General features: G+C 39.7%; 1 protein-coding gene across 4 annotated transcripts in view; it reads right to left on the bottom strand.

The window, feature by feature from the left end:
• The window catches only part of RAPGEF2 (Rap guanine nucleotide exchange factor 2), a 152,059-nt gene extending 141,554 nt beyond the window's left edge, over positions 1 to 10,505 (bottom strand). For 2 of the 4 annotated variants that reach the window (XM_087724665.1, XM_087724667.1), the window contains exon 1: positions 10,163 to 10,505. In XM_087724665.1, coding sequence (XP_087580791.1) covers positions 10,163 to 10,231 — 69 coding nt within the window. In that variant the 5' untranslated portion in view covers positions 10,232 to 10,505. The remainder of the gene's footprint in view (positions 1 to 10,162) is intronic. The other 2 variants (XM_087724663.1, XM_087724666.1) reach the window with 1 other exon arrangement.
• Between the last annotated feature and the right edge of the window lie 4,779 nt (positions 10,506 to 15,284).

The following is a 15,284-nucleotide window of genomic DNA, read 5'->3' as shown; positions in this document are numbered from 1 at the left end:
CTCTTTGGTACCAAGTGCCAAAAAGGTGGCACAGAAATGTCACACACATACGTGCACGCTCATTCGGGCCGTGCTCTGGAAAAGCTGAACTTCTGGGTTCTAACGTGCATGCCCGCCCAACAATCAGTTGGTCAGCGCACATGCGCAGACTGGTTTTCGGAACTGCAGTAAAGACAAAGGGATCACGCTCTGGAAAAGTTGAACTTCCTGGTTCTGGCGCACATGTGCACCCAACAATTTCTTGATCCCTCTATAGCAGGTCAGCACAACTCATAGCAAGAAAAGGGTCCCACTGATAAATTAAATATAATTGCAGGTCACAAAAGAATAGGTGGCACAAAGGTCAGCTATTCAACAGTTAGCTGTGTAAAAACAGAAGCACCAATGTTGGTGAAGCCTGGACTCCCCGGAAATAGTCAGTACAGGAGTCCAAGTTGCAAAAATAAGGGGATGGATCGGGACCCTTCCTGAAAGTTGCAACTTTAACAGCAATGGATTTGAGAGTTTTCAAAAAAACATGGAATGTATTTTAATGGAAGCATGAAGTCCATATGCATTATGTTTGCAAGCCCCACTCTACAATTATTATGTCAGCTGTTAAATCAATTAACTGGCACTCTAATTATACCATCTAATATACTTTCATTTTCTATTGGATACTCTGTAAATGGGTTTAATCTATTATTACTTGTTCTGTTAATTATGTATTTTGGCAATCATTTTTTTAATTGTTATGTGACTGAATAGAATACAATTAATAAAGCCAATATCCCATATCATTAAAAAAAATGTTCACAAGCCTGAAAGGTTTTTGAAATAATAAACATTCCCTTCTTAAATATATTGTAAAGAATGAATGATCTATTTTATTTATACCAGTAGAACCAGTATGAGGTAGATAATTTTAAAATGTAAATAATGCAGTAGATAAAATCCTTTCTCTCCCAAATCCTGTGGTGTTGCCACATTGCGTTTGTGTGTTCGCCTGTGTATATGCACGCACACGTGTTCTTAGGACAGATGAGTGAAGAAATGACAGGAGTGTATAATCATGTATATAGTCTCAGCAGGGTCACCCAAGGTGTGAAGGTCATCCCAGCTGCCCATCTAAAGAAAGCTGGCATCTATTTTGGAAAGCAGGGATACAAGATGATGCTGGAAATAAATAAATCACTTTATTGACAGCAAAAAAAAATAACAAACATTTATGCAAAGGCATAAATTCATACTGTTCAGGAAAAGATAAACATACATCAGTCCTGTAATTTCACCCAAAAAATGGATATCAAAATGCACAACTATAGACAATACAATCCCGGATGATAGGCCTCTTTACTGAAAGAACTCAACATGCTGAGGAAAAGCTGAGGATCTTTTTGGAATACTAATGATATTTTTGATAAGCCTTCAGATCATCTAGTTGTTGAGGTTGCCACATGGGGAAAGAAAATCCAAAAATGCAAAGAAAGAATTAAAGCTGGACTGTAAGAAGCGTGAATGTAGGAAATCTCAACGCAGTGGAAGATTGAATGAAAAAGCTACAAATTTCCATCTTGGGCATCAGTGAATTGAGATGAATTGGGATTGGACATTTTTAGTCAGAAGGTACTGTACATACTCAGCACATGAAAAACAAAGAAAGAACTGTGTTGTTTTTATAATCAGGAACAATATGGCAAGGACAGTACTTGACTACAATACAATCAACTATCAAAAATATCAATTAGATTTAGTGGATACCTCTTTAATATGACACCATTCAGGTTCATGCTCCTATCATTGATGCAGAAGAAGAGGGAGTTAATGAGGTTCTTTTATCAAGTACAATTTGAAATTGACAAATATGAAAGCAAGATGCCATGTGATTCACTTAAAAACCATCATAAAATCTGTCAATATCTTTAATATACAATATCCTTAATTTCACATTTTAGAAAAGTAATGCTTAGGATCAACCAGTACAGGTTAAAGACCTACATGATAATAGAGATGCCAGATGTTGAAATTAGCTTTAGTCCAAGGAATGCGAAACATTATTGCTGATACTTGCTGGGTAATTGAGAAAGGCAAAGAAGTCTGTATGTGCTCATTGATTAAAGAAAGGCCTTTGACTATATCAATCACATCAAGTTGTGGAATGTGCTCAGAAAATGGGGATCCCAGCACATGTATCTTCATGAATATCTTAAATAAGGGTCAAGAAGCTATAGTATGGATACAATGTAGTGAAACAGATTGGCCCCAGGTTAGCAAAGGAGTGTGATGTTAAAATAAAACCTTTTATTAAAAAAAAGGAGTGTGAAAAACCTGAATAATCTCCTCTTATTATACCCTATATGCTGAATATGTATTAAGGAAAGTTGGAATGGAAGATCAGCATGTTTTTTTTAAAAAAAACTGGATGAAGAAATATTAATAATCTGCCCTATGCTGACGAGACTGTTTTGATAACCAAAAATGCAAAGGATCTACAAGCTCTAGTACTGAAAGTGAAGGAGAAAAAATGGGACTGAAAATTAAATATAAAGAAACCTAAACTAACAACAGATAGACCAAGATATAGAAGTGGTGAATAGCTTGTGTCTTTTACTATCAATCATCAACAGTAAAAGAACAAGAAGTCACTGCAGACAAACTCTTGGGAGAACATCCATGAAGGCGATGGAAAGGTTAGGCAAATACTATGGTGCAGGAGAAGACTCCTGAAAATACTTTGGATGGCCAAGGAAACAAACTCAAGAGTTCTCACTGAAAACACAAATGACTGGGTTCCAATTATCCTATTTTGATAAATTATACAACTCTTTGGAGAAAGCTCTAAGTTTGGAAAAGACAGAACAGGGCAACCAGAAGCACAGTAGATGGACTTCTGGACAGTTACAATATCAATCAGTGTACCATTAGAAGACCTGAAAGACAAAATTAAGAGCAGATTGCAATGGAGAAAATCTATGTGGTCACAAAATGTTGACAACGATTGAGTGCATAATCAATGAAATAGTGTGAAACACTCCTTACAGCTATCCATCCTATCCACTTAGCAGTAGCAATAGCAGTTAGACTTATATACCGCTTCATAGGGCTTTCAGCCCTCTCTAAGCGGTTTACAGAGTCAGCATATCGCCCCCACAGTCTGGGTCCTCATTTTACCCACCTCGGAAGGATGGAAGGCTGAGTCAACCCTGAGCTGGTGAGATTTGAACCGCCGAACTGCAGCTAACAGTCAGCTGAAGTGGCTGCAGTACTGCACTCTAACCACTGCGCCACCTTGGCTCATAACTTTCCTAAATATAAGGAGGAAAAAAAGAAGCAAAAAACTTTTGTACATGTTAGGATGATACCTGCAAGTATAAAAGGAGCAGAGTTTAAACTGCAATGCCATAGCACTGCTTTCCACATTTTGATAAAAGCAGAAAGCTTCCACAGATGACTATAAATGAGGCAACCAATTATTTGTGAAGAGCACAAATGTACCTCTATATGATAGTAGCATAAAACATGCCATAAATGTGCATACAGCTAGGAAACTGCAAACTAAACCATACATAACCATTTCCAAAAAATTGAGAATGCAGGGCCACGCACAACATAGCTACAAAACACTATCAAAATAAATCATATAATTTTATTATTAGCCCAAGTTTAATTATTAATCACTACTACATAATGACAAAATGTAGAAAAATCACATTAATAGTATCAAATTAAAGCCAAATCTAACAGGATTTATATGTATACCAAGATCTAATCTCAAATACTAGTAACACATTTGGACAATAGTGCTTCTACAGATTATCCAATGGAAAAACAGATGTTATGAGGATTAAATTCTACCAATCTACATTCTTATATATTTGTATGCAGAAATGAAAGGTAAATTAGAGATCTAATAAGATCTCTCATAAGAGAGGTTGAAAAACATACATGCAATATCTTTTTTTAAAAAGAATACTTGTAGCACAGGGGATGAGGGGTTCTTGGTGCTCTCTGAGCTTGGTTGTTTTCTTGCAGATGTTTCATTATCCAAATTAGGTAACATCATTAGTGCATTGAGCACATCTGCTAGGAAACAACCAAATTCAGCGAGCACCAAGGACCCTCAAAAATCAAAAATAGAAAAACATGTCGAAGGTTGAGTTAAACAGACTGATATAGCCCAGGATATACCATTCGCAGTTGATTATACAATTTTAACACTATAACTACAATCTACATTCTCCAAAATGTGAATCAACAAATAGCCGCTAATATTACCACCTAGAATTGTTTGTTTTTATTGGAGAAGGGTTCTTTTTGTCTCTTTAATGGAAATTACATTAATTCTATATTGTAGAGAAACAAAGTAGTTTCACTAATTGTAAATATAACTGCATTCAGATGTAACCAAACCATAGAAAACAAATTGTGGCTAGCACCCTGCCCAGACACTCCATCTTCCTTTCTACACAAAGTACCAAAAAAATTAAAAGTGCTCAGAGTATGTTTTGCAGCAGTGGTACTTAAAATTTTAAATTATTTCTAAATTGTTTCTGCAGTCACATGCAAAACTGAGATAAACTTGCAGTCAGGGTGGATTTGATTTAAATCAAGTTGATTTAAATCACGATTTAAATCACTAGTAAAAAGACTTTACTAGTGATTTAAATGTTTTTAAAGAGCAACTGTCATCTCTGTTCTACAGCAGCTCGTCTGACCTGCTGTTAACTCTAATATTGCAACCCTAATAGTGCAGAATATATAGCTCCATGCTACATAACAAAGCTGCATTTCATGCTGAATAAACTAATTAATGTATCTTAAATAGAAAACTTTCTTTAGATAGATTTTTACTCCAAAAGCATTTTATGAAAATAAAATGGATAAAAATTTTTAAAAATCCCATTTAAATTAAAAAAAAAACAATTTAAATTTTTAAAATCCGGGTTTTTTATTATTTGTTTAAATCATCTATTTTTATCCACCCTGCTTGCAGTTATCAACTACCCAGAAGGAAAATCTATGAGTAAGCTTGAGACTTGTCCAGGTGGATATCTATCTGAAGCTCCTTCTTTTTAAAGAAACTACCTCTTGAATTCCTTACTGCTTGTTACAAAAAAAAAAAGCATTCCCAGTCTGAGACAGGACCTTTTCCTGTACTGTTTATTAGATTCTTTTATCCTGTTTTTATTTCTTTATCTCAAAGTGGCAAAAATAGACAATATTCCTTCCTCCTCCTAATGGTCCCATTGGTCCATTACTGGCCTGTAATGAGCTAATCTTAGAGGGACCTGAAGGCCCCATTGTTGGTAGTTTGGAAGCATCAATTCAAATGAATACCTATAGCGTAGAAATGTTGATATAAATTACAACCTAATTATTGCAAGGAAAAGACGATGGACTTTTTTAGTTGGTTTATTTTAAAATGCATTCTCACTATGGATATCACAATAAGAGTGAACACTAACCTCTAGCTTAAAGATCATTCTTATTAATACTAGGTCAGTTGCTATTTCAGTAGTACATTTCTCCAGGATTTACTCCTGAATGAGACTGCCAAGCTGAAGACATAGCTGAGTGAAGAAAAATAAATTAATAAGATTTTAGTCATTAGTGCGATTTTAGAAAGCCCCTTTTTATTATTTCAACTTCATTTCAAAATAAAATTCATATGCTAGTCCATTTCATTTTGTATAAATAAAATCTGAAACCTGTAGAATGAAATTCATTCCTTCAAATGAATCAATCAATTTATGGCCATAATAAGGATAGTAACGTTTTGATACATGTGGTCCTCATCTGATGATCATTCATTCAGTGACTGTACAAGATAGCAATGGCACTGAATAAGAGGTAGTTATGACTAGTCCTTGTATGGCTGGCAAGCATCCCTATAGTCCTGTGATGGAAAACCTATGGCCCGCGTGCAGAGCCATTTGTCAGGGCACGCGAGGCCAGCTGACTTCGGTCTTCTTTTTCGCAAAAAAACCCCGGTCCTACGGGCAAACCGGAAGTTCAGGAATGGACTTCTGATTTGTTCGTAGGACCGTTTTTTGTCCTCCTGAGCCTTCAGGAGGTTTCAGGAGGCTTCAGGGAAGCTCCTGAGGTCTCCGGAAGGTGTCCAGGGGCACCAGGGAGGCTGTTTTCGCACTTCCCAGGCTCCTAGAAAGCCTCTGGAGCCTGGGGAAGGTGAAAAAACTACGGAAAAAGCAGGCGCGGTTGCTGATTGGGCGCATGTGCACGCGCTGAGGGGTGTGCACGCATAGCATTATGGGTGTGGCATGCCAGCGCATGACCCCCGTGCTCCCCCCGCTTTTGACACGGCAGCCAAAAAAGATTTGCCATCACTGCTATAGTCACATGATCATAATTTGCAATCTTCCTTTCTGGCTTCCAGCGAAATCAATGAGGAAGCCGGCAGGAAGTCACATGTCATAGTCATATGAGGTCCTTGCCTAATGATCCAGTCCTCTTTTAACAATAGCCATGACGACTATCGGAACTGCCATTGCTAAGCAGCATAGTCACATGGTTTTTCAACTTACAGCCTTGTCACTTAATGGAATTTCCTCCCTAAATTTGTATTGTTAAGTGAAGACTACCTGTACTCTTCCCAGAAAGATTTTCACTTTTTAAAGACGCCCTAAAATTGGTCTACTTTCTGGTGTTTAAGTAAACTTCATAACCAATCTTTAACAACTGTTATTTTTTTGTTTTTTTTTAATGACATTTCAATAGTTACGTTTAATCACAATGATTGAAATAACAATACCTTTTAAAACAAAATTATAAAACTGACATAAGAATATGTCGCTATAAACAGAGAATGTTGCCTTTATACTGATATTGGCTAGATTTTGGGTCAACTCATCATGGAAACTTCCCCAATGATTTTTGGCTTATCACTCTCTTACACTTCAGTCATTCTTTAACAGGATTGTCAGCCTTTCGGACCTCAGGGACTACTAAATTCAAAATTGTAAGTCCCATAGACCACTAATATGATCTGCCTAATGACCAGCTTGGGAGGCATGGGTAGATGGTAATGTGACTGGATGGGCTTTGCCAACTTGATACCACTCACATTGAGGTGCGTCTCGCCGGCCTCTACTCACCCCTCCCCTCCCAGCCACTCCTCGCCTGCCCACCTGGGCTCCTGAGGGCCCCAACAGGAAGCAGTTATTGGAGCTAAGCAGCCAGCACAAGAAAGAGTTGGCAAAACAGCTGGCTCAGTTCAAATTGGATCTCACTGAAGACTACGAGCATAGGTTTTCCAAGCAGAGGGAAGACCTGCGGGAGTGCAAGGCCAGGTACCGACGCCTGGAGGTTCAGTGGGCTGAGATGATCATCCAGTTCTAGGCCATGATGCAGTCCCACTGGAGCAAGGCGCTTCGGCTCTTCGTCACCAGTGGTGCTTCCCTCCAGCCTTCGCCCAAAGCCCCGCACCAGGAGCTGAAGCAGACCCCTAGTTGGAATTTCTGCCCTCCTCCGACCCACACAAAAAGACCCCAAAGGGGGAGGCTCTCTGCAGTAACACAAACAATCAGTGCACGTATCCAGCCCAGGGATCATAGTTTGAGGACCCCTAATTTAGTGCAACATAAAAAATGCAAATAATTTTTTTCTGGAACACCAAATTTTCTCACGGACCACCAACTGGGGACTGCGGGCCTAAAAGATGTAATAAATATTTGTAAATATAATCTGAAAGGAAATAGGGGTAAGTTTATAGGCCATGGAACCAAATACAATATTGAATAGAAAGTTTCAGCAATACAAAGTATTTCCCTGCTCAGTGAATTGCCAAAAATAAAATAAAAGGCCAAGTTAAAATAGGGCCAGTACAGTAGTCACTGAATTTTCAGCTGCCTGGATATATTTTACTGACATTTGGGACTGTGAACTCATGAGCAAAAAGTTTCCTTTAAAATATATTACAAGTTTTTAGTCTGCATGTATTTTTAATATTGCAGCAGCAGCAGCAATACAGTCTAGGTTTAGCTTTCTCATCTGTTTTATGTTGATCCTACCTCATTACTAAATTGTTGTTTCTTTTTTAACCATGCCACCTATTTAAAAAAGGAAACCCCCACAACAGTAAATTTAACACTTCACTATTACTTGGCATAAATCACATTTTGCCTCTGATACTCAAGTACTCAAAAACATTGTCACTTCTAGGTAATACTCCTGCTATTAAACACCTGAGAGCATCACTTTCCTATCAGAGATGTTTCCAAATCTTCTAACCTACTGCTTGAAGTGTATCCCTTATTCTATTCTAAGGAATTAAATCAATATAGCCGCAAGTAAGTGACTCAAGCAAAAATGCCACACTACTAAATGAAAATAGGGAAGGGAAAAGATTACTAAATCAAAATAGGGAGGAGATAAGGCTGTGCGAACTAATCAAAAGCTTATGTGTTGTGTGAACCATTTAGTTAATCTAGTATATGAAGAATAAATAATAAAAATACTCAACAAAATGATTAAAATCCCAATGCTTGGCTCTACTAATATTTACCACAGCAAAATCTTTTTAAAAAAAACAATCTAAACAATTTATCAATATCAAAGTTCAGATTAATTGGATAAGATTTTATCAGTTTACAACACTGTTATAAAACTTCAAAATTATTGGCTACTATAACAATTAAACCGTGCCTTTTGTAAAATCAAGGTATTTAGAAACACTTCGGAAGCAGGTAGAATGGCATGGATGCCAACAAATACCATGAAGATAAGCTACTGAGCCAAGGCTTCATAGAAGGACTGGTAAACAATTTATGCATGCTTTAAAACTTTACTAATAAACATTGAACTATTATTCCGAATCAGAAATAATTTGCGAAGCTTTATACACTGTTAGAAGAGTAAGTATCTTCCCGTTTGGTTACTATGTTTACCAATAGCTAGTAATCCAACAATGACAGTAAGCCAACTCTTGAGGCTCCACAGAAGCAGGCCGGAAATAAACAGGTGTTTTTAAAAATAATACTTATCCTGTTGCATATGAATTTTGCTCCATTTTTTAGCAATTTATTTTCTTGAATTACAAAAATAGAAATGGAAAACTTAAAGGGAATTGACAATTGTCTATTATAAAGTGGAGTCTTAAACTGCATTAAGCAATAAAATATATTTACTATGTATCTTTTTTTTAAAGAAATCTAATTGTTCTGTTTTCAAAAAAAAACCCACTCACAACAAAATGCAATGAATAAAATACATAAAGAAGTTAGTACTGATTATTCCTTCTTGGTAATCTGATTACTTGATTTCTAAGGATCTAAATACTTACAACAAATGAATGAATACATGTTTTTAAAAAACTATATTTTTGCTTGCTTATTGGGAGAAAAACACATTACACAGATCTCCAGAAACAGACACAACAGAAGTTTAGTAATCTAGTAAAGTAAATAAACTATCAAGCAATCCCCAATTTGCCTACCAAAAGTGTTCATGAAATTGCCTGCCTCTAGCAACAATTTTCAAATTAATTTTGGCAATACAAGAAGGCCAATGGCTAAACCAAGCATTTGTCTTAATACAAGCAACTATCTAAGAGCTGCACTGTTAATGGAAATGGGGGGACGGGAAGTCTGCTGCTGTGAATCAATAAGCTTTTCTTTCTGTAGGTAGAAAAGGGATTAAAGTTACTGGAAACGCGTTTACTGATATAGCCACGTACAGATAGGACGCAGCATTGAAAACATCTCAGCTCCTGTGATTTGTGAATATACTATGTACACTTTTTTTTTAAAAAAAAAGGACACCATTCAATTACAAATACAGTTACAGAAAACGACAAACCTGTTCAACATGTACACTTTACCTGGTGCACTCAATAGCCCTGACAAGGAAAAAATAAAATTGCATGCGAAGTTTCCCCCCCCCAAAAGATATTCAGGAGATGCCCACCATCACAAGAACAAAGATTAGAGGATTTTAAGGGGGGGGGGGAGATGGATTTAAGAAACGCCTGGGATGGAGAGTAAGGAAGGAAATTTCAACGTATAGGCCAACTTGGGGAGAAAGAATTCATCCGAGGACGTGAAGGGGGGGGGACACACGTTAGGTACAAACTCGGCAGTCCGGGGAAAAGGCACCGGGGGAGAAGAGGGGGAGGCTCTCAGAAGCGGGGGGGGGAAGGTGTTTTTAAGGAAGGGCTACTCAGAAATACCTGGGGGCTCCTGTCGACTGGGTTTTTCATGACCGCCTGGCGGAAGTTATTATCCACGTAGGACGCCATATCGCTCCCCCTTTTGCTTTTCGTACTTCAGGCCGGCGCCGCGTCCTGGCCCGCTCCCGTCGCCCTTCTTCCACGTTCAAGCGCCTTTTTTTCCTGCCCAGGAAGCGAGACGGCGCCTGCAACCGGGCGGCCGACTTCTCCTCCACTTCCCCCCACCCCCCCTAAACGTGGCAAGGAAGCCAGCCGAGGTAAAAGGCGGCTCCAGCTGGCCCCAGGGACTCCAGCTGCTACTGTTCGTCTTCCTCGGCCGCAGCGGCGGCGGCGGCGGATCCCTCCGCCTCAACAGCGCCGCCCTCCGGTCGGGGCCCTTCGCCTTAGAGGAGTCGTGGGTGCCTGCGGTGGCAGCAGCGGCGGCGGCGACGACGACGACTCTCGGCCCCGCCTCTGCCGGCCTGCCCAGCAGTGGTGTTGTTGTCGCTGTCGCCCTCCTCGCCGCTCCGCCACCGCATCCCCTCGGGCGGGAGAAGGACGGCCGCGTCCTAGTCGAGCTCCGTTTTCGGTCTCGGGCCTGGAAAGGACGAAAGAGGCTGGGATTCGGAAGATGCGCCGCGTCTGGGCAGGAAAGAAGCGGGCGTCGGGCCAGCAAGCCTCGCCGCGGGAACGGCCTCTAATGCTCGCCTGGGCTTTGTGCCGCTGCAACCATGGTGAGGCGACGGACGAAGAGGGAAAGCACCGCCCGGCCGCACCGGCGGCAGCAACAGCAGCAGCAAGGCGGGGAGGAGCCGCGCCGCCTCACGTTCCCGCCCCCCGAGCCCTGCTCGTCTCTCAGCCGCGGCGAAACCCGCCGCCGTCGCTCCCTTCTCAGGGCGCGGGAGTCGCCCGAGCCGGGCTGGAGCGGTTTCCCAAAAGCACCGGAATTCCTTACACCGAACCGCCAGCTCCCTTCCTCTCTCTCTCTCTCTCTTTTCTCCCTTTCCTCTTCCACGTTTGGGATTTTACTTTGGAAAATATCGCCCTAAATTGGGACTTCTTGGAATTGTGGAAAGGGGAGAAGCGAAACGGGGTCTGCCTTTCATTTGATGGCTAAGCCGAAAGGTCCCCGTGGGGAAGTTTCAGAAACCTCATTCGCTCCACTACTCGGTGAAAGGCGGGTGCCCGCAGTTCACGTTTCAGCCCAGGCTGGAAGGTTAGGAGAAGGAAACCTTGTGGCCCCCATCTTCCCCTCCCAACAGCAATGACTTTGGTGGGTGGTTAGAAAGCCTAGGAAACTTGATCAGCCTTCTTCAAACTCTTCCAGTGGTGGGATTCAGCCAGTTCGCACCTATTCGGGAGAACCGTTTGTTAACTTTCTAAGCTTACTTACTTACTTACCACCTTCAAAGCCCTTCATGGTAGTGGATCTGGGTATTTGAGAGACAGCCTACTGCCAATTACCTCCATCCGACCAATTAGATCCCATAGATTAGGCCTCCTCCAAGTCCCATCTGCCGGGCAATGTCGACTGGCAACTACGCGGAGGAGAGCCTTCTCGGTGGCAGCTCCGACCCTATGGAACGATCTCCCCGTGGAGATTCGTACCCTCACCACCCTCCAGACCTTCCGCACAGCCCTTAAAAACTGGCTATCCCGTCAGGCCTGGGATTAAAGACTGTAACCCACCCGAATAGTATGAATGTTGTGCTTTTAATGATGTACTGTCTTATGTGTCAATTGTTTGTTTCCCTCCCTTTCGAGTTGTAAGCCGCCCTGAGTCCCCCCAGGGAAAAGGGCGGCATATAAATAAATTACTCTAAACTCTAAGCAGTTTGGAGAACCGGTTGTTGGAAGAAATCTCCTTTTGTTTTTTTCCACTTTACAGGGCTAATCCTGTAAGGAAGGCAAGGAAACATTCTGGTGATGCTTTTAGCCTAATCTTTATTGCCCTTCTTACAGAAACTGCCCCTCCAGTTAACCCTTGTTACATTGTAACAGGTAAAGCAAAGTCTATCAACATGTGGTTGAGTTGGCCACGCCTACCATCACATGATCACCCAGCCCCACCTACCCAGCTGGTCATTAGGGCAGAGAACCGGTTGTTAAATTATTTGAATCCCACCACTGAAGTCTTCATATCGGTTTGAATCCCACAACTGCGCAGTGGCCTCCCCTTCCTTGTAAGGAATTAACTATTAGAAGGTGTTAGGGTTGATACTCGGACAGTAATCGGGATTAATAAGATTCTTAAAGGCATTTGGCCCGGCGCTGAACCATAATCACGACAGTTGGCTTCCCACAGCATGCTAAAGCTGAGATAAAATGTGATTGCCTATCTTGTGGCTACTTGTTGTTGGAACATAGCTACATTGTTTGAATATATGAACACAACCAATAGTATATTAAACTTTCAGGCCTGATGTTTTATGAAGTTAAATAGGGCTTGCATTTTTCTGTCTTATCAGTGGTATAAGGTTTATTATTAGAATACCCTATTAGACGTGTTATTTTCCAAGCACTACCAGGCAGTTTAATTACAGTACTTACTCCAACACAGTTCTAGGCTGCATAAACAGAGGGGTAGAATCAAGATCACGTGAAGTGTTAGTACCACTTTATAATGCCTTGGTAAGGCCACACTTGGAATACTGCATTCAGTTTTGGTCGTCACGATGTAGAAAAGATGTGGAGACTCTAGAAAGAGTGCAGAGAAGAGCAACAAAAATTATTAGGGGACTGGAGACTAAAACATATGAAGAACGGTTGCAGGAACTGGGTATGTCTAGTTGAATGGAAAGAAGGACTAGGGGAGACGTGATAGCAGTGTTCCAATATCTCAGGGGTTGCCACAAAGAAGAGGGAGTCAAACTATTCTCCAAGGCACCTGAGTGTAGAACAAGAAGCAATGAGTGGAAACTAATCAAGGAGAGAAGCAACTTAGAACTGAGGAGAAATTTCCTGACAGTCAGAACAATTAATCAGTGGAACGGCTCGCCTCCAGAAGTTGTGAATGCCCCAACATTGGAAGTCTTTAAGAAGATGTTGGATAGCCCTCTGTCTGAAACAGTATAGGGTTTCCTGCCTAGGCAGGGGGTTGGACTAGAAGACCTCCAAGGTCCCTTCCAACTCTGCTATTGTATTGTACGTATTGTATTATTGTACTTTCCATTTGCTACTTTGAAGGGGTAAGGCAGAATCACTCAATCTATAGCCTCACTTCTTATGTCTTGGACTTTCCAATAATATTGTGTTTTCCTAAAAAGCCTGTTGGCTAAAGCAGATGGGGAAATAAATGTTGACTATCACCAACTAATTTTAATGCCAGTGAGGTGTTTTTCCAAGATTGTAGAATACAACCTAATCATTGAAGCATTTCTTTTTAGCTGTAAGCATACCCTCCTGAGGTTTGTGCTAATTTTATGTTGGCTTTTATCAGTATCAGTATGAATTATTAAAAAAATAATTGCTGCATGCAACCAAGTTAATGAAACAATAATAAACAGTAAGCATTATACATAGATTCCAGACACAAAATAAATAGATTGTTTATTGATAACTGCACATTACTTTGCAAGGAAGCCAGTGGTATGTCATGTTCCTAGTAAAGGCTGCTATCCTCCATCAAACCTCCTCTGTATTTGCCAAATGTCCTTGCTTTCTCATAAAAATCTTAAAAAGTTATTTCTAATCTAAATTATGGAATTGATTTTTTTTATTTAATCACTTGAGTCTTTATGAAAGTTACATTTATAACTTGAAATTGTATTTGCTATATACTAACTGTGTGAAGGATGCTTCACGTATTACATTGGTGAGACCAAAGTAGCTACAAGGAAATGTGTCGATGACTTAATCTAATCGTGTTTCCTATCTGGTTATTTGGGAAAGCTGAATACACCTGTCTTCAAAATATTTTTTACTAATAGTTATTATTAAAGTTTATAGGTAATAAAGATAAAAAACTAATACAAACTAAACAAAGAAAAAACAAATAGAAAAGAATGAAAAACATAAGTAATAAAGAAAAACAAAAGAAATATATAAGGAAATGGCTTCCTATTTCAGTACAATAAAGTACAAAATTTTTCAGTAAACAATTTGAGAATCCAACAAAAGCTCTCTATTTCCCACATCTTATCACTTATCTATAAATCAATCTTTAAAGCAACCTCATTCAGTTCTGGTTACCAAAAGCCCAATAAAAATTGCCAAAAACAACAAACTTATATATTTTAACTTTGATGAAATAAACCAGCTTTATATTATTTCCATTACCTTTTAACAATTTTAATATTCAATGCCTTTCAAATTTAAATAATGTCTCAGAACTTGATTTCTTTTCATTTTCTCTTTGTCTTTTCTAAAACTTTCACTAGGGATTGAACTAGGATCACTCAATATGATAAAACTTGTCTTTCTGAAGATTCATAATATCCAAAAAAACAGTTAACAAGCAATTTCCAGAAGTGATTAAGAAAGGAAGTATGTGAATCCTATGTCTCATCAAGGCACCAACTGCATTTTGCAGTCTCTCAAAGCTCTAAATTCACTGGAAGCCATTTTCTTACAGTCTCCTCATGTAAAACTACTATCTGGAGAATTTGTGGGGCATCCTGAGTCGTCTCCTTATCCAGAGAGGAATTCTCAGCAACCAAGCCATTCACTGGCTCATTTCATTGCAGTCATCTTCAGTTTGCCTTTGCTTTTCCTGATGTCTCTTTTCTTCAAAATGTTAAAACAAGCCCTAGGAATAAGGCAGTGGCAAATCATATTAAAATGTTTCTTTGAGCTTCTCCTGGCAAGCACCGTGTCAAAGCTGATTCAAATATGGTACGATGGATGGATGGTATGTATGTCACTTAAATACACCAAAATGATTCTATGCAGCTTATAATATTAATTCCTAATATTGACTCTTGTTAGGTATAATGATATATGAGACTATAGCTGAGATGGCCCTTTCTTCTGTATGATACCAGCTTTAACTCTGATTTGTGAACTCATGTTCAGCCAAATCCAAATGGAATTAGGAACCCTTTGTAGCAATTGAATCTGAATTGAATTAAAGCCTTAATGGTTTTACCAACACTCGGTTTCAAAATAGACAGCCAAAGTTAGATTCATTTAAAATTGAGGAGAT

Source organism: Thamnophis sirtalis, unplaced genomic scaffold (assembly GCF_051295495.1).
Source record: "Thamnophis sirtalis isolate CommonGarterSnake01/CBP01778 unplaced genomic scaffold, rThaSir2_p1.2 scaffold_10, whole genome shotgun sequence".
In the NCBI taxonomy this organism is placed as follows: Eukaryota; Metazoa; Chordata; class Lepidosauria; order Squamata; family Natricidae; genus Thamnophis; species Thamnophis sirtalis.
This window is presented reverse-complemented; position numbering and strand designations above follow the sequence as displayed.